The sequence below is a fragment of the Taurulus bubalis genome (genome assembly GCF_910589615.1).
Source record: "Taurulus bubalis genome assembly, chromosome: 1".
NCBI classification, from domain to species: Eukaryota; Metazoa; Chordata; class Actinopteri; order Perciformes; family Cottidae; genus Taurulus; species Taurulus bubalis.
Window position 1 is genome coordinate 2,035,305 of NC_136589.1, and position 27,500 is coordinate 2,062,804.

The window sequence follows — 27,500 nt, forward strand, 5'->3', positions numbered from 1 at the left end:
AGAAGAGAGAAGAGAGAAGAGAGAAGACCAAGAAGAGAGAAGAGAGAAGACCAAGAAGAGAGAAGAGAGAAGAGAGAAGACCAAGAAGAGAGAAGAGAGAAGAGAGAAGACCAAGAAGAGAGAAGAGAGAAGACCAAGAAGAGAGAAGAGAGAAGACCAAGAAGAGAGAAGAGAGAAGACCAATAAGAGAGAAGAGAGAAGAGAGAAGACCAAGAAGAGAGAAGAGAGAAGACCAATAAGAGAGAAGAGAGAAGAGAGAAGAGAGAAGAGAGAAGAGAGAAGAGAGAAGACCAAGAAGAGAGAAGAGAGAAGACCAAGAAGAGAGAAGAGAGAAGAGAGAAGACCAAGAAGAGAGAAGAGAGAAGACCAAGAAGAGAGAAGAGAGAAGAAGAGAGAAGAAGAAGAAGAAGAAGAAGAAGAAGAAGAAGAAGAAGAAGAGCAGTGTTCTGCCTCCAGCTGAGTTCAAAGTGACAGACAGGAGGAGGTCCAGACGTCCTTCTATCAGAACATTCCTCCGTCAGCCAACGAAAAGAGAAAGAAGGGTTTTGGTTGTCGGACATGTTTCACCAGAGGAGACGGTTAAAGAACCCATCACCTGCTCTCCTTTCTTTGGATAAGAAGACCTGAACCGTCGCCTCCTGAACATCCGAAGCCGTTTTCAGAGCAGCAGATTTAACTCAATTTAAAAAGCCGGCATATCAGGAAAACTAATAAAATTAAAATAGTGTCCTAGTTTGTTCACATAACCAAAACAAACTTAACAGTGAAAAGGTTTTCCTCAGAGCCCACGACGAGGCGGCTCCGGAGCGCACCGCAGGAATTAGCTCGCTGTCGGACGCCATTACCCGCTTGTTGCCGAGGCCAGAAGAAGAAGACCGCTGGAAGCTCATTATTCTCTCAGCGAGCGTCATATACAGCTGATCCGGGCCGACTGGAGGGTTTGTGGAGATATGAATCAGGGAGTAGAGAACACTATTAAACAAATCCTGTTAGAGGCCTGCTGGGAGGGACGAGGCCAGATGAGGAGATAGAGCGACGCTAGAGCCGCTCCTGCTGCTCGCTAGAGCTAATTAAATCCAGTAGAAACGGGGACCTTCTCCGTGTCGCATGCTTAACAATGCAGAGTCCACTTCCCCTCAAAAGAGCCGCCATTGATGGACATGTGAGTGCTTTCTGGGCTGAGTCAGCGCCATGGCTTTTCACCACCGACCGCTAGGTTCAAAACGCCTTTTAACAACCGATAGACCGAGTTATTGTTATATAAAACTGGAAATCATAACTTGTTTTATGAAAAAAAGCCACAAACTGCTGTATTTGTATGTATTGAACACCATAAGTAATATACAAGTAAAATACATGGTTTGGTACATGAGAAAATTAAAATGTCACAAATGTGCCCCAATGCAAATGTTCTCTGTTCTAAACCCTCTCTAACTTTGTTCTGCTTCACTTTATCAAAGTCAACCTTTGCAGAGAGAATGTTCACATATTGAGCTATGATTTGGGTTAGAGAATGTTCACATATTGAGCTATGATTTGGGTTAGAGAATGTTCACATATTGAGCTATGATTTGGGTTAGAGAATGTTCACATATTGAGCTATGATTTGATATATATATATATTTTTATATATATATAGGCCACAGAGTTGAGCATCTGTTCTCTCCCCGGTTGGCTCGCTGCCCTCAGTGACCGCTCGTCTATATCTCCGGCCTTAATAACCTAAACCTCCCCGGAGGACTCTGTTTACTTCCTGCTCGCTCACAGCAGTTCATCCAGGGGACGCCCAAACCGACGGATTCCTAAAAGTATATTCATTCAGCAGTTAATGAGTGTAGACGGACGACGATCCGACTCATTACGACTCATTAATACTAATATCTGACTATCAAACACGTCTGCCTTCTGATGCAGGGACTGTGTGTCGGCGTCAGCGGCTTAAACTATTAACTTCTTTAGCGTAGTTTGGGGATTTAAACCCAAGACACTGTGGGTTTGCACAGGTTTTTCACACTTCTTCCGAGATGCAAATGACGCCAGTCGGAGCATTGTCAGCTGAGTAATCCACGGGGGCCACAAGCCGCTTACAGTCAACCTGGAAACCAATGCCGGGCTTAATGAGAGCCGGGCTAACGGCTAACGTGCTAACAGGCTAAATGAATGAGCTGGTGGGGTCGGCTGTGTTTTCAGCCTCCCCAACGATGCAACGTGTAGACGTTGCATAAACGGAAAAGAGACGTAAAAGAGTCGTGAACGAGACGGAAGAGTGACGGAAAAGAGACAAACGAGGAGTGTAAAAGAGACAAACGAGGAGTGTAAAAGAGACAAACGAGGAGTGTAAAAGAGACATACGAGGAGTGTAAAAGAGACATACGAGGAGTGTAAAAGAGACATACGAGGAGTCTAAAAGAGACAAACGAGGAGTCTAAAAGAGACATACGAGGAGTGTAAAAGAGACAAACGAGGAGTGTAAAAGAGACATACGAGGAGTCTAAAAGAGACAAACGAGGAGTGTAAAAGAGACAAACGAGGAGTCTAAAAGATACAAACGAGGAGTCTAAAAGATACAAACGAGGAGTGTAAAAGAGACATACGAGGAGTGTAAAAGAGACAAACGAGGAGTGTAAAAGAGACAAACGAGGAGTGTAAAAGAGACATACGAGGAGTCTAAAAGAGACAAACGAGGAGTCTAAAAGAGACAAACGAGGAGTCTAAAAGAGACAAACGAGGAGTGTAAAAGAGACAAACGAGGAGTGTAAAAGAGACAAACGAGGAGTGTAAAAGAGACATATGAGGAGTGTAAAAGAGACATACGAGGAGTGTAAAAGAGACATACGAGGAGTGTAAAAGAGACAAACGAGGAGTGTAAAAGAGACAAACGAGGAGTGTAAAAGAGACATACGAGGAGTGTAAAAGAGACAAACGAGGAGTGTAAAAGAGACATACGAGGAGTGTAAAAGAGACAAACGAGGAGTGTAAAAGAGACAAACGAGGAGTGTAAAAGAGACAAACGAGGAGTGTAAAAGAGACAAACGAGGAGTGTAAAAGAGACATACGAGGAGTGTAAAAGAGACATACGAGGAGTGTAAAAGAGACATACGAGGAGTGTAAAAGAGACAAACGAGGAGTGTAAAAGAGACATACGAGGAGTGTAAAAGAGACAAACGAGGAGTGTAAAAGAGACAAACGAGGAGTGTAAAAGAGACATACGAGGAGTCTAAAAGAGACAAACGAGGAGTCTAAAAGAGACAAACGAGGAGTCTAAAAGAGACAAACGAGGAGTGTAAAAGAGACAAACGAGGAGTGTAAAAGAGACAAACGAGGAGTGTAAAAGAGACATACGAGGAGTGTAAAAGAGACATACGAGGAGTCTAAAAGAGACAAACGAGGAGTCTAAAAGAGACATACGAGGAGTGTAAAAGAGACATACGAGGAGTGTAAAAGAGACAAACGAGGAGTGTAAAAGAGACATACGAGGAGTCTAAAAGAGACAAACGAGGAGTGTAAAAGAGACAAACGAGGAGTCTAAAAGATACAAACGAGGAGTCTAAAAGATACAAACGAGGAGTGTAAAAGAGACAAACGAGGAGTCTAAAAGAGACAAACGAGGAGTCTAAAAGAGACAAACGAGGAGTGTAAAAGAGACAAACGAGGAGTGTAAAAGAGACAAACGAGGAGTGTAAAAGAGACATATGAGGAGTGTAAAAGAGACATACGAGGAGTGTAAAAGAGACAAACGAGGAGTGTAAAAGAGACATACGAGGAGTGTAAAAGAGACATACGAGGAGTGTAAAAGAGACAAACGAGGAGTGTAAAAGAGACATACGAGGAGTGTAAAAGAGACAAACGAGGAGTGTAAAAGAGACATACGAGGAGTCTAAAAGAGACAAACGAGGAGTCTAAAAGAGACATACGAGGAGTGTAAAAGAGACAAACGAGGAGTGTAAAAGAGACATACGAGGAGTGTAAAAGAGACAAACGAGGAGTGTAAAAGCGACAAACGAGGAGTGTAAAAGAGACAAACGAGGAGTGTAAAAGAGACATACGAGGAGTCTAAAAGAGACAAACGAGGAGTCTAAAAGAGACAAACGAGGAGTGTAAAAGAGACAAACGAGGAGTGTAAAAGAGACATACGAGGAGTCTAAAAGAGACAAACGAGGAGTGTAAAAGAGACATACGAGGAGTCTAAAAGAGACAAACGAGGAGTCTAAAAGAGACAAACGAGGAGTGTAAAAGAGACAAACGAGGAGTGTAAAAGAGACAAACGAGGAGTGTAAAAGAGACATACGAGGAGTCTAAAAGAGACAAACGAGGAGTGTAAAAGAGACAAACGAGGAGTGTAAAAGAGACATACGAGGAGTGTAAAAGAGACAAACGAGGAGTGTAAAAGAGACAAACGAGGAGTGTAAAAGAGACAAACGAGGAGTGTAAAAGAGACAAACGAGGAGTGTAAAAGAGACAAACCAGGAGTGTAAAAGAGACAAACCAGGAGTGTAAAAGAGACAAACCAGGAGTGTAAAAGAGACAAACGAGGAGTGTAAAAGAGACAAACGAGGAGTGTAAAAGAGACGGAAAAAAAGACAGAAACAGAAAGAGACGGAAAAGGGACGTGAGGGTCCAACGGAGGCGTTGGTTCTATCCTCTGAGCAGAAACGGATAACTCTCTCACAACAACACTTAACCTGACTCGCGTGTCCCTGAACTCACCGCTCAGGACGAGGACTGCGCTGAACGAGAGGAAACCCATCACTAATAGCTAAAATAAATAACCTCTCTTCTGCATTCAAACCTCCAGTCAGGATGATCCCGAAACCGAGGAGAAGCTTCCGCTGCAGTAGAAACACATATATGAATATATATAGAACATCCAGGCCCAGTTCCAAACCAAACCACGGCTCCCTTGGTGACTCAGGGGCCCTTTTGATAGACGGTGCGTTCAGGTACCGCGGCGTTTAGTGCGCCAAGAGAGCTGGCAGATGCAACGAAAGCGGAAAGCAGACGGGAGGTAAGACACACAGAGGAGATCTTTAAACAGAGAAGAAACTGTGCCAAGCTTTCAGAGACCGGCCAAGGAGAACGATCGCTCTTCCTCCTCCTCCTTCTCCTCCTCCTCCTCCTCCTCCTCCTAAGACAAAGTCTGGGCCACGTTCAACCTCTGCAGCGTCTTCCATTCATCCGGGACGCTAACCCCACCCATCAGACACGAGGGCAGCAATACCCAAACCACTGGAACGCTCTACACTGGCATGTCTGCTTTTTACCAGCTCTTCAAAAAGGCCTGCGGCGGTAATGAGGGGGTTTTGAGGGGGTCGGCTGTGGGGGGTCTCTGGTAAACACAGAGGGGTGAGGTCTGAAGGAGGTTCCACGTTCATAAAGGAATGCTGTAATAAAAGAGAGAAGGGTGAGGCGCACTTAATTAAGACGGAGATGTTTTAAACACACAGCCGGGACCCGGATGTAAAGATAGAAGAAGAGACGAACACAAGTACGAGATCTTCATCACGGGGCGTTCAGGGACATCTCAATCTCACAGATATCAGAGTTCAACTAAATAAGTAGAACTAAATGGAACAGGTCGAGTCCTAAAGCCCAGGAGTGAGTCAGCATTTTGTTTGCACTTCCTGTTCCCTCGTGAAGAAATGTGTTTTATTTTTGCCGAGATGTTTGAAATGAGAGATGTTAGCGTGTATTTGTCCGATGTATAAAACAGGTCAGTGAACGCCGCTACACACGTGTGCTACACACACACACTAGTGCTACACACGTGTGCTACACACACACACGTGTGCTACACACACATGTGCTACACACCCTAGCTACACACGTGTGCTACACACACACACACTAGTGCTACACACGTGTGCTACACACACACGTGTGCTACACACACATGTGCTACACACCCTAGCTACACACGTGTGCTACACACACACTAGTGCTACACACCCTAGCTACACACATGTGCTACACACACACACTAGTGCTACACACGTGTGCTACACACACATGTGATACACACCCTAGCTACACATGTGTGCTACACACACACACACTAGTGCTACACACATGTGCTACACACCCTAGCTACACACGTGTGCTACACACACACTAGTGCTACACACGTGTGCTACACACACACTAGTGCTACACACGTGTGCTACACACACTAGTGCTACACACCCTAGCTACACACGTGTGCTACACATACATGTGCTACACACCCTAGCTACACACGTGTGCTACACACACACACTAGTGCTACACACACGTGCTACACACCCTAGCTACACACGTGTGCTACACACACACACTAGTGCTACACACGTGTGCTACACACACTAGTGCTACCCACCCTAGCTACACATGTGTGCTACACACACATGTGCTACACACCCTAGCTACACACGTGTGCTACACACACACACTAGTGCTACACACAGGTGCTACACACCCTAGCTACACACGTGTGCTACACACACACACTAGTGCTACACATGTGTGCTACACACATGTGCTACACACCCTAGCTACACATGTGTGCTACACACACTAGCTACACACATGTGCTACACACACTAGCTACACACATGTGCTACACACTAGTGCTACACCACTAGCTACACACACACACACACACACACACACACATGCTACACATACGTTCTCCTGGCTCGGGATCGTAAAAAGTCCTCTGGAGGAATTCTTAACAAAGAGTTAAACTACATACTGAACTCTGGAGAGGAAACTGCCGCTGTGCACGGAGCTGCTGTGCACGGAGCCGCTGTGCACGGAGCTGCTGTGCACGGAGCCGCTGGATCATGAGGTCCAGACCTGCACATCCTCTTTTGGGACTTTTTCATGTTTTTTATTTTGGAACACAGTGAGTAAAATATCATATCAGACCATAGTGGATGTCTCTTGCTTCTACACCTGAACAGTGACGGTCTTCAGACTGAAAGCTGACCTGGAATCAGCTCACACCTTCTTCCTCTGTCAACACGAGGCAGCAGCCGTTTATTAACAAACAATAAAGAGGAAGTGTTCCCCTGGAACGCTCTTCTTGTGGTTATGGATTCTGCACGTTGTGATGCAGCAGCTCCTCAACACACTGACCCACAATCCAGCTCTGCTGCGCTATAAATAGAAGCAGATTTAGCCCACGGCGAGGCGGAGGATAAAAGAGGGACGAGGAGGCGGAGCCAAACACGAGGAGGCGGAGCAACAGCCGCCTGCGTATAACCTCAGGATGATGTCACCGCTCTACTCTCCACCGGCAGCGAGGACGCTCGTCCTTCAAGCAGCAAGTCAGACATTTAGTCTCTCTCTCTCTCTCTCTCTCTCTAAGAGGAGGAGGAAGAAGAGGAAGAGGCAGTGATTACAGAGTGATTTCACTGCAGAGCAATGCACTAAACAACAAGTTTACTCTGTGTGTGTGTGTGTGTGTGTGTGTGTGTGTGTGTGTGTGTGTGTGTGTTTAATGACTGCAGATCTTCTGGTTGTCCAGGTTTTTTATTTTGTCGTTTAAACTGTTGACAAAGTGCCAGACTTCACAGATACTTTCACTGCTTGTAAATACACACACACACACACACACACACACACACACACACACACACACACACACACACACACACACACACACACGCGCACACGCGCGCGCGCGCGTTTGTGATGTGTGTGTCAGTGAGGTTAAAGAGACAGAGACTTAGTTCTGGATCAAGAGTTTCCAAGTGGCTGAAGCCGACTCGTTCTACGGTTCACTGAGGACCTGAACGCCTCTGCACCTGAACGCCTCTTTCCCTCTGCACCTGAACGCCTCTTTCCCCCTGCACCTGAACGCCTCTTTCCCTCTGCACCTGAACGCCTCTTTCCCCCTGCACCTGAACGCCTCTTTCCCTCTGCACCTGAACGCCTCTTTCCCTCTGCACCTGAACGCCTCTTTCCCCCTGCACCTGAACGCCTCTTTCCCCCTGCACCTGAACGCCTCTTTCCCCCTGCACCTGAACGCCTCTTTCCCTCTGCACCTGAACGCCTCTTTCCCTCTGCACCTGAACGCCTCTTTCCCTCTGCACCTGAACGCCTCTTTCCCTCTGCACATAAACGCCTCTTTCCCTCTGCACCTGAACGCCTCTTTCCCTCTGCACCTGAACGCCTCTTTCCCTCTGCACCTGAACGCCTCTTTCCCCCTGCACCTGAACGCCTCTTTCCCCCTGCACCTGAACGCCTCTTTCCCTGTGTGTGTGTGTGTGTGTGTGTGTCTGCAGTGTGTTACCCAGCAGACACACACAGGTGACGTGCCGCTGCACAAACACAAGTCTTTCCTCTTCCTCCACAACGAGATGAAACCTTTGTGTCTTCAGGTTTTATTAAATGCAGCCAGTAAGCATCCAGTGATCAATAATATAAATATTATTATATATAATATGATATTCTCGTGGATGCGTTGCCGAGCAGCGCCTCTCCTCTGCTGCAGCCTCTCTGTGCTCTCAAACCCCCGGGGAGTTTGACGGAGTCTGCCCGGCTACAGGAGGAAGTGCTACAGACTCGCGGACCAATCACGGTGCCCGCTTCCGGTCAGCTGGCTGAGGCTCATCGCCGCGGACCAATCGGGCGGCTCGGTTCTCGGTCAGCTGACCCGGCTCAGACCGGCTCACGGGCGTTTTGAAGCGGATGAAAACAAAAAGCTAATGAGGCCAGCTGCCTCGCTGCTATCGCTACGGCAACAAGTGCGTGCGTGTGTGTGTGTGTGTGTGGGTGTGTGTGTGTTTGTGAGACACACAAAGAGGTACACAATGAATAAAGAGGTAGAACAGCTGGTGGAGAAATAAAAAGGACAGAAAGTTCAGATTTATACTTATATAAATATATTTTTGTATCAGTTTATGGTAAAATATCTCATTTATGTCATTTTATAAAGTGAAAAACATTGTTTTAAACGGGATGATTTCTTCTTCTCTGCATCTGTACGTCGTACGTAGAATACATTATTAATTATTGATTTATTTATTTACAAATATTTGGCCTAAAAGGTCAGACAGGACTAGAAATGTAGAGATTCAGTGAATTATAAAGTGGATTTTCACTACAGACAAACAATTGATGTCCACTGTGCAAGATATATATATATATATATGTAGGGCTGCAACAACAAATCGATAAAATCGATAAAAATCGATTATCAAAAGTGTTGGCAACGAATTTCATTATCGATTCGTTGTGTCGCGCGATTATTACGCCGGGCAATAAATCACGGAGAAGAAAAAAAGAGCGGAGCAGAGCAACTGGCCGGCCAGCGTTTCTGAGATTGGAGTGAGACACGAGAAAAGCTGAGGTTGTGATCTTCTCAAAAATAGAAGATCTTTGACAAGTCGAGTCTTGGCCAATCAGCGTCTTCATGTTCCTCAAACTTGTTTTTAATGAAGCTAGTCAGCTTGCTATCACGTTAGCTAACGTGTTTGGTTGTGTATTGTCGTTAAAGTTACGTAATGTTCCGTTACAGTTCAGTCTTGCTTGTAAAAAACCGTAACGTGATGAAACATGCCGTCACCCCCCGGTCTGGTTCAGTTCACCAGTCACTCGTTTACGTTAAACCGGAGGATCTGGCTGCAGGTTTTTTATTTACTCAAAGTAGAATGAAGCAAATCACGTCGTTGGGCTTAGCCAACAACGTGACGTCGTGGTCATAAGAGACCCAGAATGAAAGAGTTTAAGGAAGAGGTCTCTATATGGAGCAGTACAGCTTCCCTCTGTCCAGTATTTCATACATATTGATAAAGCAGGGTATGTAAATGCAGCCTCTGGAGGGATCAATTACAGTAAAAAGGGCTCACATTTGGCGGATGTAAAGCATAGGTGTGTATGTTTTTAGTGTTAGTCCATTTTGTTGTTTTAATTAACAGCTCAGGGATGTTCAAGGAGCAACCTGTTTGTGCACTTTCTGAAGATGTTTTGCACTGTCACTTCTGTTTTTGAATAAAGGGTTGGAAATGAACGCTTTTTTGATAAAAACATTTTTTTATCCGATTCATCGATTAATCGAAAAAATAATCAACCGATTAATCGATTATTAAAATAATCGTTAGTTGCAGCCCTAATATCTTTACTTATTTATTGTTGTCTCACTTTCCTCTTTGATGCTCTAAATAAAAGGATCATCTTAATTGATCTTAATCAGAAAAGTAATCACGAGATATACACTGTAAAAAAGATGTGGGCGTGGCCAACGTGACTTCACTCGCTGGTTTGTGGACGACGTCGTCTTTTGCAACAAGAAGTGGTGCAAGAGGGTGGAGCCAATGTTGACTTCTATACAACCAGAGCTAAGGATGATGCTGACTGCTATACAACCAGAGCTAATGGTGACTTCTCTATGACCAGAGCTAACGGTGACTTCTATACAACCAGAGTTAAGGCTGATGCTGACTTCTATACAACCAGAGCTAATGGTGATGCTGACTTATATACAACCAGAGCTAAGGCTGACTTATATAAAACCAGAGCTAACACTGACTTCTATACAACCAGAGCTAAGGCTGATGCTGACTTCTATACAACCACAGCTAATGGTGATACTGACTTATATAAAACCAGAGCTAATGGTGACTTCTATACAACCAGAGCTAATGGTGACTTCTCTATGTCCAGAGCTGACGGTGATTTCTATACAACCAGAGCTAATGGTGACTTCTCTATGTCCAGAGCTGACGGTGATTTCTATACAACCAGAGCTAATGGTGACTTCTCTATGTCCAGAGCTGACGGTGATTTCTATACAACCAGAGCTAACGCTGACTTCTATACAACCAGAGACAACGGAGAAAACATCCTGCTTGAACCGTTAAAACTGTATTGTGTTAAAATGGCAAAGAACATATTGTCATATTCTCCACCAAGAGCTTCTGTGTATTCTGGTCTCAGTGTTTCATGGTTTCTTTGGAGAAACAACAGCTGTTCTCTCACTCACACACTCACACACACACACACACACACACACACACACACACACACACACACACACACACACACTTCCTCAAAAGACAAAAAGTTTTATATTGCAGCTCAGACTGATCTCAAAGACGTCTCCTCAAGTGGAACTCAGGACAAACAAGCCCACCCCCACTAGCAGCTTTGTTCCTCCTCCAGATGGCCACGCATACAGAAATCCATACACACACACACACACACACACACACACACACACTCCACCATGTCCACTCATTTAAACCAAAGAAGCTCAGACAGAACAACAACTGTCATTAAGAGCCTCGACCAGACGCTCAGAGTTAGCTGTGTGTGTGTGTGTGTGTGTGTGTGTGTGTGTGTGTGTGTGTGTGTGTGTGTGTGTGTGTGTGTGTGTGTGTGTGTGTGTTTGTGTGTGTGTGTGTGGGCCCCTATAATAAACCGACATGAGGGCCGGTTGGTCTTGTTCAGGCGCTCCAGCGTTTAGACGGAGCCCGGCTCACTGGAGGAATGACAGAAGTTTGTCTCCACCATAAAAGGAAGAAATATATTTCTGGGCCCAGATATGAACAGATATCTCCAGCTTCATGTCCATCTCCTTCTTGCTGTGGTATATTCAACAAACCATCTTTAAAAAGATGAACTCCATAAACTGAGAAAGAGTTCAAGGCGTCCGTTTATTCTCGTTAGTTTGTACATTAAATATCACAGGATGCTCTCATGCTGCAGAACATTTGGTCCAATATGAAATGTGTTGCAGGTCCACTTCTCAGAATCAGGCGCAGCCGGATAGAGGAGAAGACGTCCAGCTCATCTTTGAGTGAGCGACCTGACGATGAAGAGTGACGATGAAGAGGCTCGGACATGAAGAGCTGCAGGTCTGATTAAAGCCAGCAGCTCTTTAACGGGCTGAAACCGGCTGAGAGAGCAAAATGCATCTGTAACAGATTATGTATGAAAATATAATAATAAATATATGGAAATGAAAACAGAGGGAATAGCTCAAATAATAGGGAAATGCATAAGGAAAATAAAAGGGAGAAAACTAAATAAATTAAATGAAAACAAATAGATTTAAAAAATCCAATATATACAGACGAGGAGGATATGCCAAAGAAAATACATATTTATTTGAATTTATGAATACATATATACAAATGTACATAAACAAATAAATGGGAGAATATATTACATTTATTATAATTATTTTTATATTTAGTTTTTTTATTTACTAATTTATTTCCAAATGTCTTTTATTTCGTATTTATCCTTTTATTTATTTATCCATATCCTTTTTTTTTTAATGTACTTATTTATTCCTCTTTATATCTCCAACTTCATTCTTATTCCATTCTTACTTCTTCTACATATTTATTTTCCTGACACAGGAGGAGCTTCACACAATAAACCACTGAAGCTCTGTGGAATCATCCAGCAGACATGATAAACGCGTCGGTTATTATATTCTACAGAGAAAAATAAAAAGGAGACTCCAATAACAACTCTCAGCGGCCATTTTGGCTCCAACAAGAAACAAGAGGGTCTTTCACTGGTTTATCAGCAGCAGGTCACAGATAACAGCATGAAGGAGCCGCTGGTAGAGGAAATCAATAAGGGTGGAGTCCAGTGGTGGGGGGGGGGGGGGGGGGGGGGGGGGGGAGGGGGGGGGAGGGGGGGGGGGAGAGAGAGAGAGAGAGAGAGAGAGAGAGAGAGAGAGAGAGAGAGAGAGAGAGAGTCTAGAAGTTTAGCTCAAAACCAACGACGGAAATCTGATTCACTCACGGAGATAAAAAAGATGTGAAAATAGAAAAATACATTTCCAACTGTCCTGTGGAATCACTATTATAAATATATCTCTATTATAAATCTCTATTATATATATATTATAAATCTATATTATAAATCTATATTATATATATTTATTATAAAGCTCTATTATATATATATCTCTATTAGAAATCTCTATTATACATCTATAAATCTCTATTATATATAATAGAGATTTCTGAGTGATATATATAACACTATTAGAAATCTCTATTAGAAATCTCTATTATAAAAGATCATTATAGATCTCTATTATGAATCTCTAATATAAAACTATATTATGAATCTCTAATTGTCTCCATCTGAGGAAAAAGACTCAAGATTCACTGCATGTGAATGTTACCTAACGGATCTCAAACTTCTCCAGCTGATTACTGACATTTAGACATTTAGTTTTCTGAAATGTTTAATTAGGGAACTGAGGCATTATCTAATTATACATGTGCTACTTTCCATAAATGTCCAGAAGGAAAGATGTTTTGTTCAATTACAGACATTTTGGTGAATAAGGTAAAAAAAAAAATGAACTCGTAGATATATCTCCATGAAACTTGATACTGGATGTTCATGGTCCCCAGAGGATGAATCCTCCTCACTTTGGGCATCCTGAGACTTTGGGGATCGTTCTCTTTTGTTAGCCTTTAGCTAACGGCCATTAGCATTAGCCGCTAGCATGTCAGCATGCTGAAACTAGGACTGTGGTATATACAGCCATTAGCTAACTGCCATTAGCTAAATACCATTAGCACTAGCTGCTAGCATGTCAGCATGCTGAAACTATGACCGTGGTACAAACAGCCATTAGCTAACTTCCATTAGCATTAGCCGCTAGCATGTCAGCATGCTGAAACTATGACTGTGGCATAAACATTATAGCTGCTTGACATCCGCATGTCTGAGCACGCTAGCATTAGCATTAGCCGCTAGCATGGCTGTAGATTCTTGTCCCGTTTACTGATCTTATGAATCGGGTCCTACATTGTTTTTTATGACGCAGTCAGAGAAAATGTTCCGATGCATTGATGAACTCTTTGGTTTTGACGTCCATCGTTCATCCTGAAGACAACCCTCTCTCTTAAACAGCAGATCTCTTCTTTTTCTTATTCTACCGGATGATCCATTTTCCTTTCCCCCGCTCCCCCATCTGGACTTTAGTTTTGGTCCCATGGACGCCGAGTATTTAGAGTTTTGTGGCTCGTCAGCAGTTGTTGAAGTATGATTGATTTACCATCGGGAAGTATCAAGCAAACCGACACTAAAACAAACATTTCTCTGTCTGAACCGACGCTCAGCGTAAACACAGAGCTGCAGTTAAAGACCTGGAACCAGAAGGAGAAGAGGAAAACAAAGGGGCGTCTGTCCAGAACAGGAGACGTGATGAACCTAATAAACTGCACATCGCTGTCAGACAACAGCTTCTTCCAGCTGAGAGACAAACAGCTCCTGCTTCTCAGTGACATTCCATCCGTTCAGCATTCAGACATCGTCTCCACCAGAGAGTAAGAGGTTAACTGCAAACGCCACCAAGGCTAAACAAACACGCAGGTTTTTCAAGCAGAGTTTTACTCCTGCATGTAAACCGGAGTCAGACTGAACTCCTCTTAAATACGGTGGGCTCTTTGGTCTTTCAGAAATATCCACATGTTTGTCGACTGCAGCGCAGCATGAAGTGAGCACATTTAGATCTTAACTATCTGATCTGAGTGCAGAGGATCAAAGGCGACGCAGCGCTACGACGCTACACTCTGACGCGCTGCGTCAAGCTAAGCGCTAGCACGGGCAAAGCTGTGATGAAAATAAGACGCAGGGCCGGAAGCAAAATGGAGGAAAAACAAACATACTGTGTCTGTCTGAACACCTTTAACTTCATAACACAAGCAGGTTCTCGTATCGAGACATTAGGAGGGAAGACCCGTCACGGAAACACGTTTACAACCACGCACGCATATCAGATGTGCTAGCAGGGTGATGCTAGCAGGGCGGTGCTAGCAGGCTGGTGCTAGTGGGCTGGTGCTAGTGAGCTGGTGCTAGTGGGCTGGTGCTAGTAGGGTGGTGCTAGCAGGCTAGTGCTAGCAGGCTGTTGCTAGTGAGCTGGTGCTAGCAGGGCGGTGCTAGCGGGCTGGTGCTAGCAGGGCGGTGCTAGCATGGCGGTGCTAGTGGGCTGGTCCGAGTGGGCTAGTGCTAGCAGGGCGATGCTAGAAGCAGCGGTGCTAGCAGGGTGGTGCTAGAAGCAGCGGTGCTAGCAGGGTGGTGCTAGCAGGGTGGTGCTAGAAGCAGCAGTGCTAGCAAGGTGGTGCTAGCAGGGTGGGCGAATGCATCTCCGTTGCTGCCAACACCATAATGACGTAGCACGGCTGCAGGTTTTGAAAACTATTTTCCTCTATTTTTACTGTAGTTTTTGGATCAAAGCATCAAAACCTTTGATAACCAGCTCAGGTGGTTTATAAAATGTCTGCCTCCTGCTCCACTTTGACCCGACACACAGCGAGAGCCGGTCTTAATGTCGCGTCTCTTCAGCGTCACAACAAGCCGCCCGACTGCATCCACCCACCACCACCGCCCGACTGCATCCACCCACCACCACCGACCCGACTGCATCCACCCACCACCACCGCCCGACTGCATCCACCCACCACCACCGCCCGACTGCATCCACCCACCACCACCGACCCGTCTGCATCCACCCACCACCACCGACCCGACTGCATCCACCCACCACCACCGACCCGACTGCATCCACCCACCACCACCGCCCGACTGCATCCACCCACCACCACCGACCCGTCTGCATCCACCCACCACCACCGACCCGACTGCATCCACCCACCACCACCGCCCGACTGCATCCACCCACCACCACCGACCCGTCTGCAGCCGAACTACCAGAGGGTGATTAGTTCATTACGATGATTTTCATGACAAAGACACAGCTGATGATGTACATTGTAATGTGAGGCAGAGTCAACGTTACCATATAATATAATTAAAGTGCTCAAATAAAAATGCTAATTTTGAACATTATATGATGCAAGTCTCAACAACCGCCGGTTTATAAAGTGTATAATAAAGTGTTTACATTAATAAACACTTTATTATACGAACTGTTGGGACCAAACAGTCGACAATAACATGGACATCTTATATTTTGCTCTTCATCCCAGTGACTCGCTCCTCTTCCTCCCAGCTGCTGAGGGATTACAGCCGTGGTGCCTTCATGAACATCCTCCTCATGCCACAGAAACACAGACCAGGGCTCAGGAGGAGGATGAGGAGGAGGATGAGGAGGAGGAGGAAGAAGAGGAGGAGGAGGAGTTACCGACGCTCCTCTGCTGCCCTTTTTCCATCCATCCCTCATTTCAAAGCCTTTTTCCTCCACTGTTAAAGGGACAGTAGCGATGTTTTATGAGGTACTTATACACCGTCAGGGTACTAATACTGCAGTAGACGGAGCAAATCAATGTTCTGCTGTGGACGTATTTTAAAACGCCTTCAAGAATCAATATCAGTTTAAGTGAACGCTATCTTTAGAATATTTACACCTCTTTACCTTTCCGACGAGGAGCTGAAGCTGTTATCTCTGATCTCCTCAAACACACCAGACTCCATTCATAAAAACTGAGATGTAGCCTCTGAGGACACTGAGCTGCTCTCCTGCTGCCTCCACCAGTTAGAGCGTTTGTGTTGCTGAGTCTGAACTAAACATTTAAGACTCCAAAGTAACCGAAGAAGACCAGAACCGCTGTGTTCTGAGAGGTTCAATCACTGTGTTGGCACCTTAAAAAAGAAGATATGAGTTTAAATGTACTCTGTTTTGTGCACAGAAGAAGACTCTCCTGACCGGGATGAAGACGGAAAAAGCTTCTTCTCCGTGAAGCCCAACCTCCGTGAGGAATGTCAGGGAGCGTCCTGCTCGTCTCCACCGGACCGGAGACGCCGGGACCGATGGGACGTGGAAAACAGATTCATCCAGTACTTAAACTGGGAAAAAAACAAACAGCCAGTGATGGAGGTTCAGTCTTAAACTCTCTTGTTCTTACGGCAGCAATAAAACGCGCCATAAAGCCGGCGAATATGAAACAAAAGCGCGGCGGGTCATCGTCATCGTCATCGTCATCAGCTTCAGAGGGCGGGACCCAGATCCCGCCGGCGGTCGTATTTCCAGCGGACTCATTAGCGGCGGCACGAGGAACGTCACCTGTGTGTCAAGCTGAGAATAACATGATTCCATCATTGCTCTTCCAGACGGCTTGTGATTGCTGGTTTAATGCACAGTCAGCGGTTCATCTTCCACCCGCGACGCGTTCCGTTAGCTTAGCTACTAGCTCGTATAATAATGAGCGTGTGTGTGTTAAACTCTTTGCACTTCAGCTCAAAGATGTTAGGAAATTTCGCACATCTTCTGGTTCTTTATATAAATTTGCACATTCGCTTGTGTATATACAAATATATATATGTGTGTATATATATGTATGTATGTATATATATATATATGTGTATATATATATATATATATATATATATATATATATATATATATATATATATATGTGTATAAACCATGTGGTACAAACAAGAACTTGGCTGCTGTATTTACACCTAGATGACGTTATCTTGAGCGTTGCTACAACGTTAGCTTAGCTTAGCACCGATCGAGCCAGACTTCATTCAGAAAACGAGCATTTTAAAAGTTGTTTGCTCGTCGTCTCCAGGAGAAAACTAACAAGACATGAATTCAGACTTTTTACTAATCGGAATCATTCTGAAGTTATGTCAGCATCTTTTTCAAGCCTTCAGGTTCTCCTGTCGTGACCTTTGACACTGAAACAACGTTCCCTATTTATTTATTTTATGCGTGAACGTCGAGGACAAAGAGAAGTGGGTCGGGAACAAAACAGCAGCGCCACTTCCTCATTGCCGGAGTTCCCGTTGCTGCCGTCAGTAACGAGGCTTCCACTTCTCCTGACTGGAAAGGTCGCGGCGGCTAACAGCAGCTAACGCCGGCTAACGGCTGCAGAAAGAAAAGTTCCCAGCCGAGACGCGGCTTCACTTCCTGCTCTGGGAAAAGGTCACCGCCGACACGACCAACATTCCAGTTTGAATAGCCGGAAGGTCGGAGAGTCGACTCCTTCTGACAGCTTTGGCGCTTCCCTCAGAGCGGACTGGGAGCAGTGGGACCAACAGGAACTCAGGCGCTGGATGTTGGTTTCTGCAGGTATTCGTGTTCTTCACCTAGAAACTGGTCTAAATATAAATCCTCACGCGCAGACGGATGGATCTGTAGCTCAGAAAAGTTGCGGAACTAAATTTAGATTAAAGACGATCGACTGGGAATGAACCAGCGGGTTAATGGATCGATAATGGTTCAGTCCTTCAGCTCACTGGTTTCATGTGACTCTGTTGGTCAGGAGACATATTGCACATTAAATAACCCGCAGCTTGAGTTCTGGTTGCAGCTCATATTTATTTAGAGGACAACGAGTGTCTGAATGAAACATGTTTGCAGTTCTTGCAGAAGCCAGTGGTGCAGCAGCAGCTCACAACGTGGCATCATGAGTGATGCTGCTGGAGGGACACGCCCAGCTGCTCCTCTTCATCAGTCTGCTCTGACCTTTCCCGGCTCCTCCTCTTCCTCACGAGGACTTCCTCCCGTTTCACGACTTCCTCTCAAAACATCCGCCACCAGTTTGATTGTTAGGACGTTGAGAGTCGGCGGTCTGAACCCTCACCGCCGTGGGTCGTCTCACGCGGGTGAAACCATTTCCTCAGAGGGGGGTTCCCGACCCCACAGTGTTTCCCCCCCGAGGCTCAAAGGATTCCTTCAGCTGAGAAGTAATGTGCCAATTTGTGAGATTTAAATACGAACTTTATTGACAATTAATCTGGAACACAATCGTTGACTCGACATGAAAATATGGATTGTGTTTAAGTTTTGACCAACTTTCTGCAGCATTAAAAAGTTTTATACTTAATAAATAACAATTCAGTGGATTGATACGGCGTGTTGGAGGAGAGTCTGAACACGGGACGCGGATTATTGATCGAGCTCCTTCAGCTTCTGATCCTGAACCAGAACCAACTGAACCAGAACCAACTGAACCAGAACCAAATGAACCAGAAGCAACTGAACCAGAAGCAACTGAACCAGAACCAACTGAACCAGAACCAACTGAACCAGAACCAACTGAACCAGAACCAAATGGAGAGCAAAAAGTGACCGCAGTGAGATTTAAAACAGATGTTTTCACTTCCAGCTGAAGTTCAGAACATCAGCGTGAGACGATTCAGGCTTATTATAAAACATAAAACATGATGATGATTACAGGCCGAGTGCTCCTCTGTTGTGTTCCTCTTCCTCTCCTCCTCCTCCTCCTCTTCCTCCTCCTCTTCCTCCTCCTCCTCCATTTTTCCATCCCAACAGCTGTTGTCGCTACACAGCTGCAGAGCCTCGTACGTCTCGCTCTGCAGCGATTCGCCGGCCTGGGAAGCTCGACCAATCAGAGAGAGTCGAGGATGAAACACACACACACACACACACACACACCATGATTCACCGAATCCCGAGGACCTAAACTCAAAATGTCGAGGGGGATTTGTGCATCTGAGCGTCTCGTCCTGCTGCAACCCAACGTTTACAGCCGCTGCCCCCGAGCCTCCAGGACAACAACAACAACAACCAATCAGCTGTATCAACTCGCTTTGTTGTCCACGGCAACAGAGTTTCTGTTCACACAAAGTGGACTAACTCAACGCCTCGTTGGGCGACGTTGAGCTTCAGGAGGCCGAACCCCGTCGGTAAAGAGAGGAGAGAAGAAGAAGACAATAAACATCCAGGATTACTGGCTGGGATAAGAATCCATCCCATAATCAATACATAAAATGTCCATAATCAATAAACTCTCTCCCTCTGAATCAAAGCTGTATTTTCAAATTGTTGAATCAGAATGTGTAAAATAAAACTTCTCCTCGTTTCTGTTTCTTCATCATTCACGAAATCACTCGTTTGTGGATGAAAATTAGATTAACGGTGTTAATATTATAATAATATCATAATATCATATTATCATGTTATCATATTAGCATAATATAATAACATGATAACATCATAATATCATATTATCGTGTTATCCTGCAGCAACATCGTTTCCAGATGTTGCTGCTCTCCTCGTGTCCAGCTGAGTATTCTGCACCTGAAGTCCCTGAACGCACCACGATAATGTAACTCAATGCAGCTATAGCCCGTTATCTACCTTTAAAGAGAAGAAGAAGAAGAACCGAGAGGTCTTCAGGAATCAGTTTCGATCCGCCATTTTAGTTCACGTGAGTTAAACGTTCATCGTTTCTCTCCAGAACTTATAGAAACATATAAATATGAATATAAAATAAGTCCTTTGCTGCTGTCGCATTATCAGGTGAGTGCTCTAGTCTGCACATGCTCAGTAGAGTCTGCACACGCTCAGTAGAGTCTGCACATGCTCAGTAGAGTCTGCACACGCTCAGTAGAGTCTGCACACGCTCAGTAGAGTCTGCACACGTTCAGTAGAGTCTGCACACGCTCAGTAGAGTCTGCACACGCTCAGTAGAGTCTGCACATGCTCAGTAGAGTCTGCACACGCTCAGTAGAGTCTGCACACGCTCAGTAGAGTATGCACATGCTCAGTAGAGTATGTACACGCTCAGTAGAGTATGTACACGCTCAGTAGAGTCTGCACATGCTCAGTAGAGTATGCACACGCTCAGTAGAGTCTGCACATGCTCAGTAGAGTATGCACACGCTCAGTAGAGTATGCACACGCTCAGTAGAGTCTGCACATGCTCAGTAGAGTCTGCACACGCTCAGTAGAGTCTGCACACGCTCAGTAGAGTCTGCACACGCTCAGTAGAGTCTGTACACGCTCAGTAGAGTCTGTACACGCTCAGTAGAGTATGCACACGCTCAGTAGAGTCTGCACACGCTCAGTAGAGTCTGTACACGCTCAGTAGAGTCTGCACACGCTCAGTAGAGTCTGCACACGCTCAGTAGAGTCTGCACACGTTCAGTAGAGTCTGCACACGCTCAGTAGAGTCTGCACACGTTCAGTAGAGTCTGCACACGTTCAGTAGAGTCTGCACACGTTCAGTAGAGTCTGCACACGTTCAGTAGAGTCTGCACACGCTCAGTAGAGTCTGTACACGCTCAGTAGAGTCTGCACACGCTCAGTAGAGTCTGCACACGCTCAGTAGAGTCTGCACACGTTCAGTAGAGTCTGCACACGCTCAGTAGAGTCTGTACACGCTCAGTAGAGTCTGCACATGCTCAGTAGAGTATGCACACGTTCAGTAGAGTCTGCACACGCTCAGTAGAGTCTGCACACGTTCAGTAGAGTCTGCACACGCTCAGTAGAGTCTGCACACGCTCAGTAGAGTCTGCACATGCTCAGTAGAGTATGTACATGCTCAGTAGAGTCTGCACACGCTCAGTAGAGTCTGCACATGCTCAGTAGAGTATGTACACGCTCAGTAGAGTCTGCACATGCTCAGTAGAGTATGTACATGCTCAGTAGAGTCTGCACATGCTCAGTAGTGGTTGGGCCGGACGGCGTGATGGGACTCGACCCAACTTTCAGATCCTCGAGCTGAAACCTACGACCACCTGAACGTCTGAGCCCCAGACCTGGAGGTCAGGGGCTCCAGGTCCACCTCGCTGCAGCACACACACACACATACACACACACACACACACACACACACACACACACACACACACACACACACACACACATACATGACATCATCTTTGTTGCAGCAAAGCTTTTGGTGGAATACAGAAACACTGTCGCCTGAGGGGGCGGGGCTTCAGACGGCCACGTGCACGCTCATGCATGTGACAGGAAGCGGCTCAGTATCAGACCCGGTTCTCGACAGCAGGAAGTCTGAAGAGCTGGAGGTGAGGGAATCCAGGAGCACCGGGTCTCCATCAGGTGTGTGTGTGAGAGAGAGAGAGAGAGAGAGACAGAGAGAGAGAGAGAGAGAGGGGATGAACAGACCGATCACCATTAATGCAGCACAGAGATGCTCCAGCGAAAGGCCTGCTGGGCTCTATAGTGTGTGTGTGTGTGTGTGTGTGTGTGTGTGTGTGTGTGTGTGTGTGTGTGAGTCTGAATGCGCAATGGAACACCGCCCATCCAATGGCGCTCAAGTCGGTCAGCGTGAAGAGGAACGGGGCGACGAGAGCAGGAACATTTCACTGGGGTGTGGAAGAGGGAGGAAGAGGAGGAGGGAGGAAGAGGAGGAGGAGGGAGGAAGAGGGACGTCCATGGAACCAAAAATAGGTGCACAGGGTGATGTTTGCGTCTCCAAGAGGAGATATAATGAATGGATGTGAAGCAGCGAGGCCACCAGAGAGATAATCCAGTCCAGACCGGGAGGGGCGGGGTTATAACACACACACACACACACACACACACACACACACACACACACACACACACAGATGGAGGCTCACACCAACCTTGTAGACTTGTCCATAGGTTCCATTCCCGACCACTTCCACCAGCTCGAATATTCCTGCAGGATCCTGAGTGGAAGCATCGGAAACAAAAAACAGTAAATATAAAATAAAACAGATATAAAAACAGAGGATGGGTCGAATCCCTGCAGCTCTGGTCGGGTTCGCTCGATGTTCGCGCCGGCAGCGCCCGGTTCGCTGGCCCTCTCGGTGTTAGACAAAGAAAAGCCACCGCAGGGTTGTGTCAACACATCCCTGCGCTTCATGCGTTATCAGTGTGTGTGAAATACATGTATACACACTACACACACACTCACACACACACACACACACACACACACACACACACTCACACACACTCACTCCCTCACCCTCAGGGATGCCAGGTCTATCTCCACCAGACTCTTGGCCGGGGACTCGTTCGCCATTTTCCGTGCGGAAGGATAACTCGCGGGGTGACGCGGCTCGCTCGGCTCCTTCAGGCGGACGGCGCGCAGCTCATCGTCGGCAGGTTGCGGGTTTGAATCCCGCCAGAGGTGTATTTTTATATCCGAGGCGCGTTTTTTCTCTCCTTTCCTCCTCTTTGTAATCCCGAGCTGGAGCTCCGCCGCTAACACCGCCCGACTAGAGAGAGAGCGGCTGTTCGAGGCTACCTCTCTCTACCTCTCTCTCCCTCTCTCTCTCCAGGCTCCGCCCCTTTCCTCTCCAGCAGGGACAGCTCGAGACCTTCTGGGTTCTGGGCTCAGTCTGAGTCCCCCTCACATTAACTATATATAATATAATAATAATAAATAATATAAATCTCAGTCTGAGTCCCCCTCAAATAACACTATATCATATAATAATAATAAATAATATAATACAAATATTATAATAATAATCTCTGTTTGAGTCCCCCTCACATTAACACTATATAATATAATAATAATAAATAATATAATACAAATATTATTATAATAATCTCAGTTTGAATCCCCCTCACATTAACACTATATAATATAATAATAATAATACATAATATAGTAATAATCTCAGTTTGAGTCCCCCTCACATTAACACTATATAATATAATAATAATAATAATAATAATAATAATAATAATAATGTCAGTTTGAGTCCCCTTCACATTAACACATTAACACTATATAATATAATAATAATAATATAATAATAATAATCTCAGTTTGAGTCCCACTCACATTAACACTATATAATAATAATAATATAATAATAATTTCAGTTTGAGTCCCTCTTACATTAACACTATATAATAACAATAATAATAATAATAATAATAATAATAATAATATAATAATAATAATCTCAGTTTGAGTCCCCCTCACATCAACACTATATAATATAATAATAAATAGAAGTGGGAGGAAGAAAGTTGTTTTTCTGTACATTTAAAGTGTAATTAAATGTCAACAGATGGAAACAAACTTTGAGGACAATTGAAATTAAAAATGCTCCAAAAAAATTCATAAATGGATAAAATGTGTTACAATAAATAAAATATCAAGTCAACAAAGAATATAGATGTGTTTTTAAATTAAGTTTTTCATATAAACGTGTAGTTCTTATGAATGGATGATGATATGTTTCATGTAAACATGATATTGTAAGTCTACAGAGGACCAGGACTGCACTGAGGTCTATAGAGGACCAGGACTACACTGAGGACTATAGAGGACCAGGACTACACTGAGGTCTATAGAGGACCAGGACTGCACTGAGGTCTATAGAGGACCAGGACTAGACTGAGGTCTGTAGAGGACCAGGACTAGACTGAGGTCTGTAGAGGACCAGGACTAGACTGAGAATATAGAGGAACAGGACTACACTGAGGTCTATAGAGGACCAGGACTAGACTGAGGTCTGTAGAGGACCAGGACTACATGAGGTCTATAGAGGACCAGGACTAGACTGAGACTATAGAGGACCAGGACTAGACTGAGGGCTAAAGAGGACCAGGACTAGACTGAGGTCTATAGAGGACCAGGACTAGACTGAGGTCTATAGAGGACCAGGACTAGACTGAGGTCTGTAGAGGACCAGGACTACATGAGGTCTATAGAGGACCAGGACTAGACTGAGGTCTGTAGAGGACCAGGACTACATGAGGTATATAGAGGACCAGGACTAGACTGAGGGCTAAAGAGGACCAGGACTAGACTGAGGTCTATAGAGGACCAGGACTAGACTGAGGTCTATAGAGGACCAGGACTACACTGAGGTCTATAGAGGACCAGGACTAGACTGAGGTCTATAGAGGACCAGGACTACACTGAGGACTATAGAGGACCAGGACTACACTGAGGTCTGTAGAGGACCAGGACTAGACTGAGGTCTATAGAGGACCAGGACTAGACTGAGGTCTATAGAGGACCAGGACTAGACTGAGAATATAGAGGACCAGGACTACATGAGGTCTATAGAGGACCAGGACTAGACTGAGGGCTAAAGAGGACCAGGACTAGACTGAGGTCTATAGAGGACCAGGACTAGACTGAGGTCTATAGAGGACCAGGACTAGACTGAGGTCTGTAGAGGACCAGGACTACATGAGGTCTATAGAGGACCAGGACTAGACTGAGGTCTGTAGAGGACCAGGACTACATGAGGTCTATAGAGGACCAGGACTAGACTGAGGGCTAAAGAGGACCAGGACTAGACTGAGACTATAGAGGACCAGGACTAGACTGAGGTCTATAGAGGACCAGGACTACAGTGAGGACTATAGAGGACCAGGACTACACTGAGGTCTGTAGAGGACCAGGACTACACTGAGGTCTATAGAGGACCAGGACTACAGTGAGGACTATAGAGGACCAGGACTACACTGAGGACTATAGAGGACCAGGACTACACTGAGGTCTGTAGAGGACCAGGACTAGACTGAGAATATAGAGGACCAGGACTACACTGAGGACTATAGAGGACCAGGACTACACTGAGGTCTGTAGAGGACCAGGACTAGACTGAGGTCTATAGAGGACCAGGACTACACTGAGGTCTATAGAGGACCAGGACTACACTGAGGGCTATAGAGGACCAGGACTAGACTGAGGACTATAGAGGCACAGGACTAGACTGAGGACTATAGAGGACCAGGACTAGATGACCAACAGACAGAACCAGATATTTCCTCAGTGACTGAAGTTACTACTTTGTGCAATATTTAGAATATAGCTTATTGTTTATTACATCTCCAGCAGTCTGAACACAAGCAAACTCATACCTTCTTATATAAACTAAGAAAACCAATTCTAAATAAAAAAGTGTCCAGAACACTGCATACAACATGTGGATATCTGTGAATGAAGATGATCAAACAAACATGAAGGAAAACCTTTAGAAACTCGTCTGGATTCCTTGGATCTTGGAGGAAACGTAGTTTACAGAGCGGCTTGAAGACGTCTGTGTGTGAACTCTCACCAGCAGTGGAGAATAATCTGATGACTCAGCAGGTAAACTGATTGATTATTGGTGTGTAATACAGAACGTTGTGATGAGAAAGTGTGTCTTTAAGCTCTTGTTATTGAGTTTGAGAGAACAAGTCAGGACAAGTTCTGAGCTCAATTATCAATAACTCACGTCATATTATGAATCAAAACAAGACTATGAACGTATGAATGAATCAGCCAGACGTCTAACCTGCTGACAAACAGGTTTGTCTGTTAAAGCACACACACACACACACACACACACACACACACACACACACACACACACACACACACACCCCTCCGAGGCTTAAGGTGAGTCCACATCCTCCCAACAGACAAACACAACAATAAGATCAGAAAGTTACTCACACCACGAACAATAATAACTGTAAGAGAACCAGAAGATAAATGTGGAGGTTTAAAGTGGAATAAATAAAAGGATACAAAAGTAAATACAAATTTGGAAAATCAAAATTCACAAAACTAATAATTTAAAATAAAACAATATTAAAAGAATATTAATAAAAATATAAAAAACTAAACCAAAATTAAAAAAGATCTAAAAACGAAATAGCTCATATTTAAAATTCTAAAATATAAAAACTAATCACTAAATACAATTATAATTCCACATTTAACATTTCTATATTTATTATTTTATTTACTCCTTTTTATATTTCCACATATATTTTGTAATTATTTTCCAAATAAAATTAAAAAAAAATTAAACTTTTATTAAACTTTTTTTTTTACTTTATATTTCCACATTTTAAATGTATTTATAATTATTTTTATTGTATTCTCTTTTTATATGTATTTTTTATGGCAATCCTATGACTCCATACACAAGCTGTTGTCACTGAAATATGCTTTATTTAAATGCACATTCTTCTATTTATTCCTCTTTATATTGTCACATTTTGGTATTTTTTTATGCAATCTCATGACTCCATATGATAAAGGTGTAGCTGTTGTCGGTGGTACGTTGACTTTTTTTTTTTTTTCACCATTGACAGCACCGTAGATATTATTATTATTATTATTATTATTATATGTTGACTAGTTTATGTAATGCTATTTAACAACAAAGTGGAGCCACACATGTTCATATTGGACATGAAAGTGGAGGAAACACCTCCATCAGAATGAACCCTGAATGAACTCTAAGCTCATCATGAGCGGTTCTCTCTCTGACCAGCACTGCCCCCTGTGGCCAACAGGCGCTACTGCGTCCTCTCAGCTGCTCTCTCTCTCTCTGACCAGCACTGCCCCCTGTGGCCAACAGGCGCTACTGCGTCCTCCAGGCAGCGGGGAGAGAGAAGCATCCTGAATAAATGATGTTTGCCCAGCAACAGTCACACTGAGATGTCTATAAAAACACCTTCAGTGCAACAGGAAGATGCTTTCTCTTTTCCTCCAGACGCCAGGGGAGTCGTCATCAGAACGTTTATTACATCTGTATATCATATTGTCTTTCCCATTTCTGTTTGTTTCCACTTTGTATCTTTATGAAGAATTATCTTAGTCGTTTTGTATCTTTGTAGTCATTTTTAGTATCTCTGTAATCATTTGGTGTTTCTTTGTAGTCGTTTGGTGTCTCTTTGATTTTATTTTTAGTATCTTTGTAGTAGTTGTGTGTCTCTTTGTAGTTGTCTTTAGTATCTGTAGCCGTTTAATGTTTCTCTTTCTAGTCATTTTGTGTCTCTTGGGGATTATTTTCCCCGTTTATGTTTACGGTCTGCAATATTAGCAGAGAACATAAATAACGGCGCGTGTGATCC

The 27,500-nt window shown here is 44.5% G+C and overlaps 1 protein-coding gene across 1 annotated transcript in view; it reads right to left on the bottom strand.

The window, feature by feature from the left end:
- The window catches only part of LOC306737054 (mitogen-activated protein kinase kinase kinase kinase 4-like), a 75,933-nt gene extending 53,060 nt beyond the window's left edge, over window positions 1-22,873 (bottom strand). The window contains exons 1-2 of the mRNA XM_079218759.1: window positions 22,642-22,873; window positions 22,274-22,339 (exon numbers count right to left, since the gene is read on the bottom strand). Of these exons, the coding sequence (XP_079074885.1) occupies window positions 22,274-22,339; window positions 22,642-22,698 (123 nt within the window). The 5' untranslated portion in view covers window positions 22,699-22,873. The remainder of the gene's footprint in view (window positions 1-22,273; window positions 22,340-22,641) is intronic.
- Window positions 22,874-27,500: the final 4,627 nt, after the last annotated feature.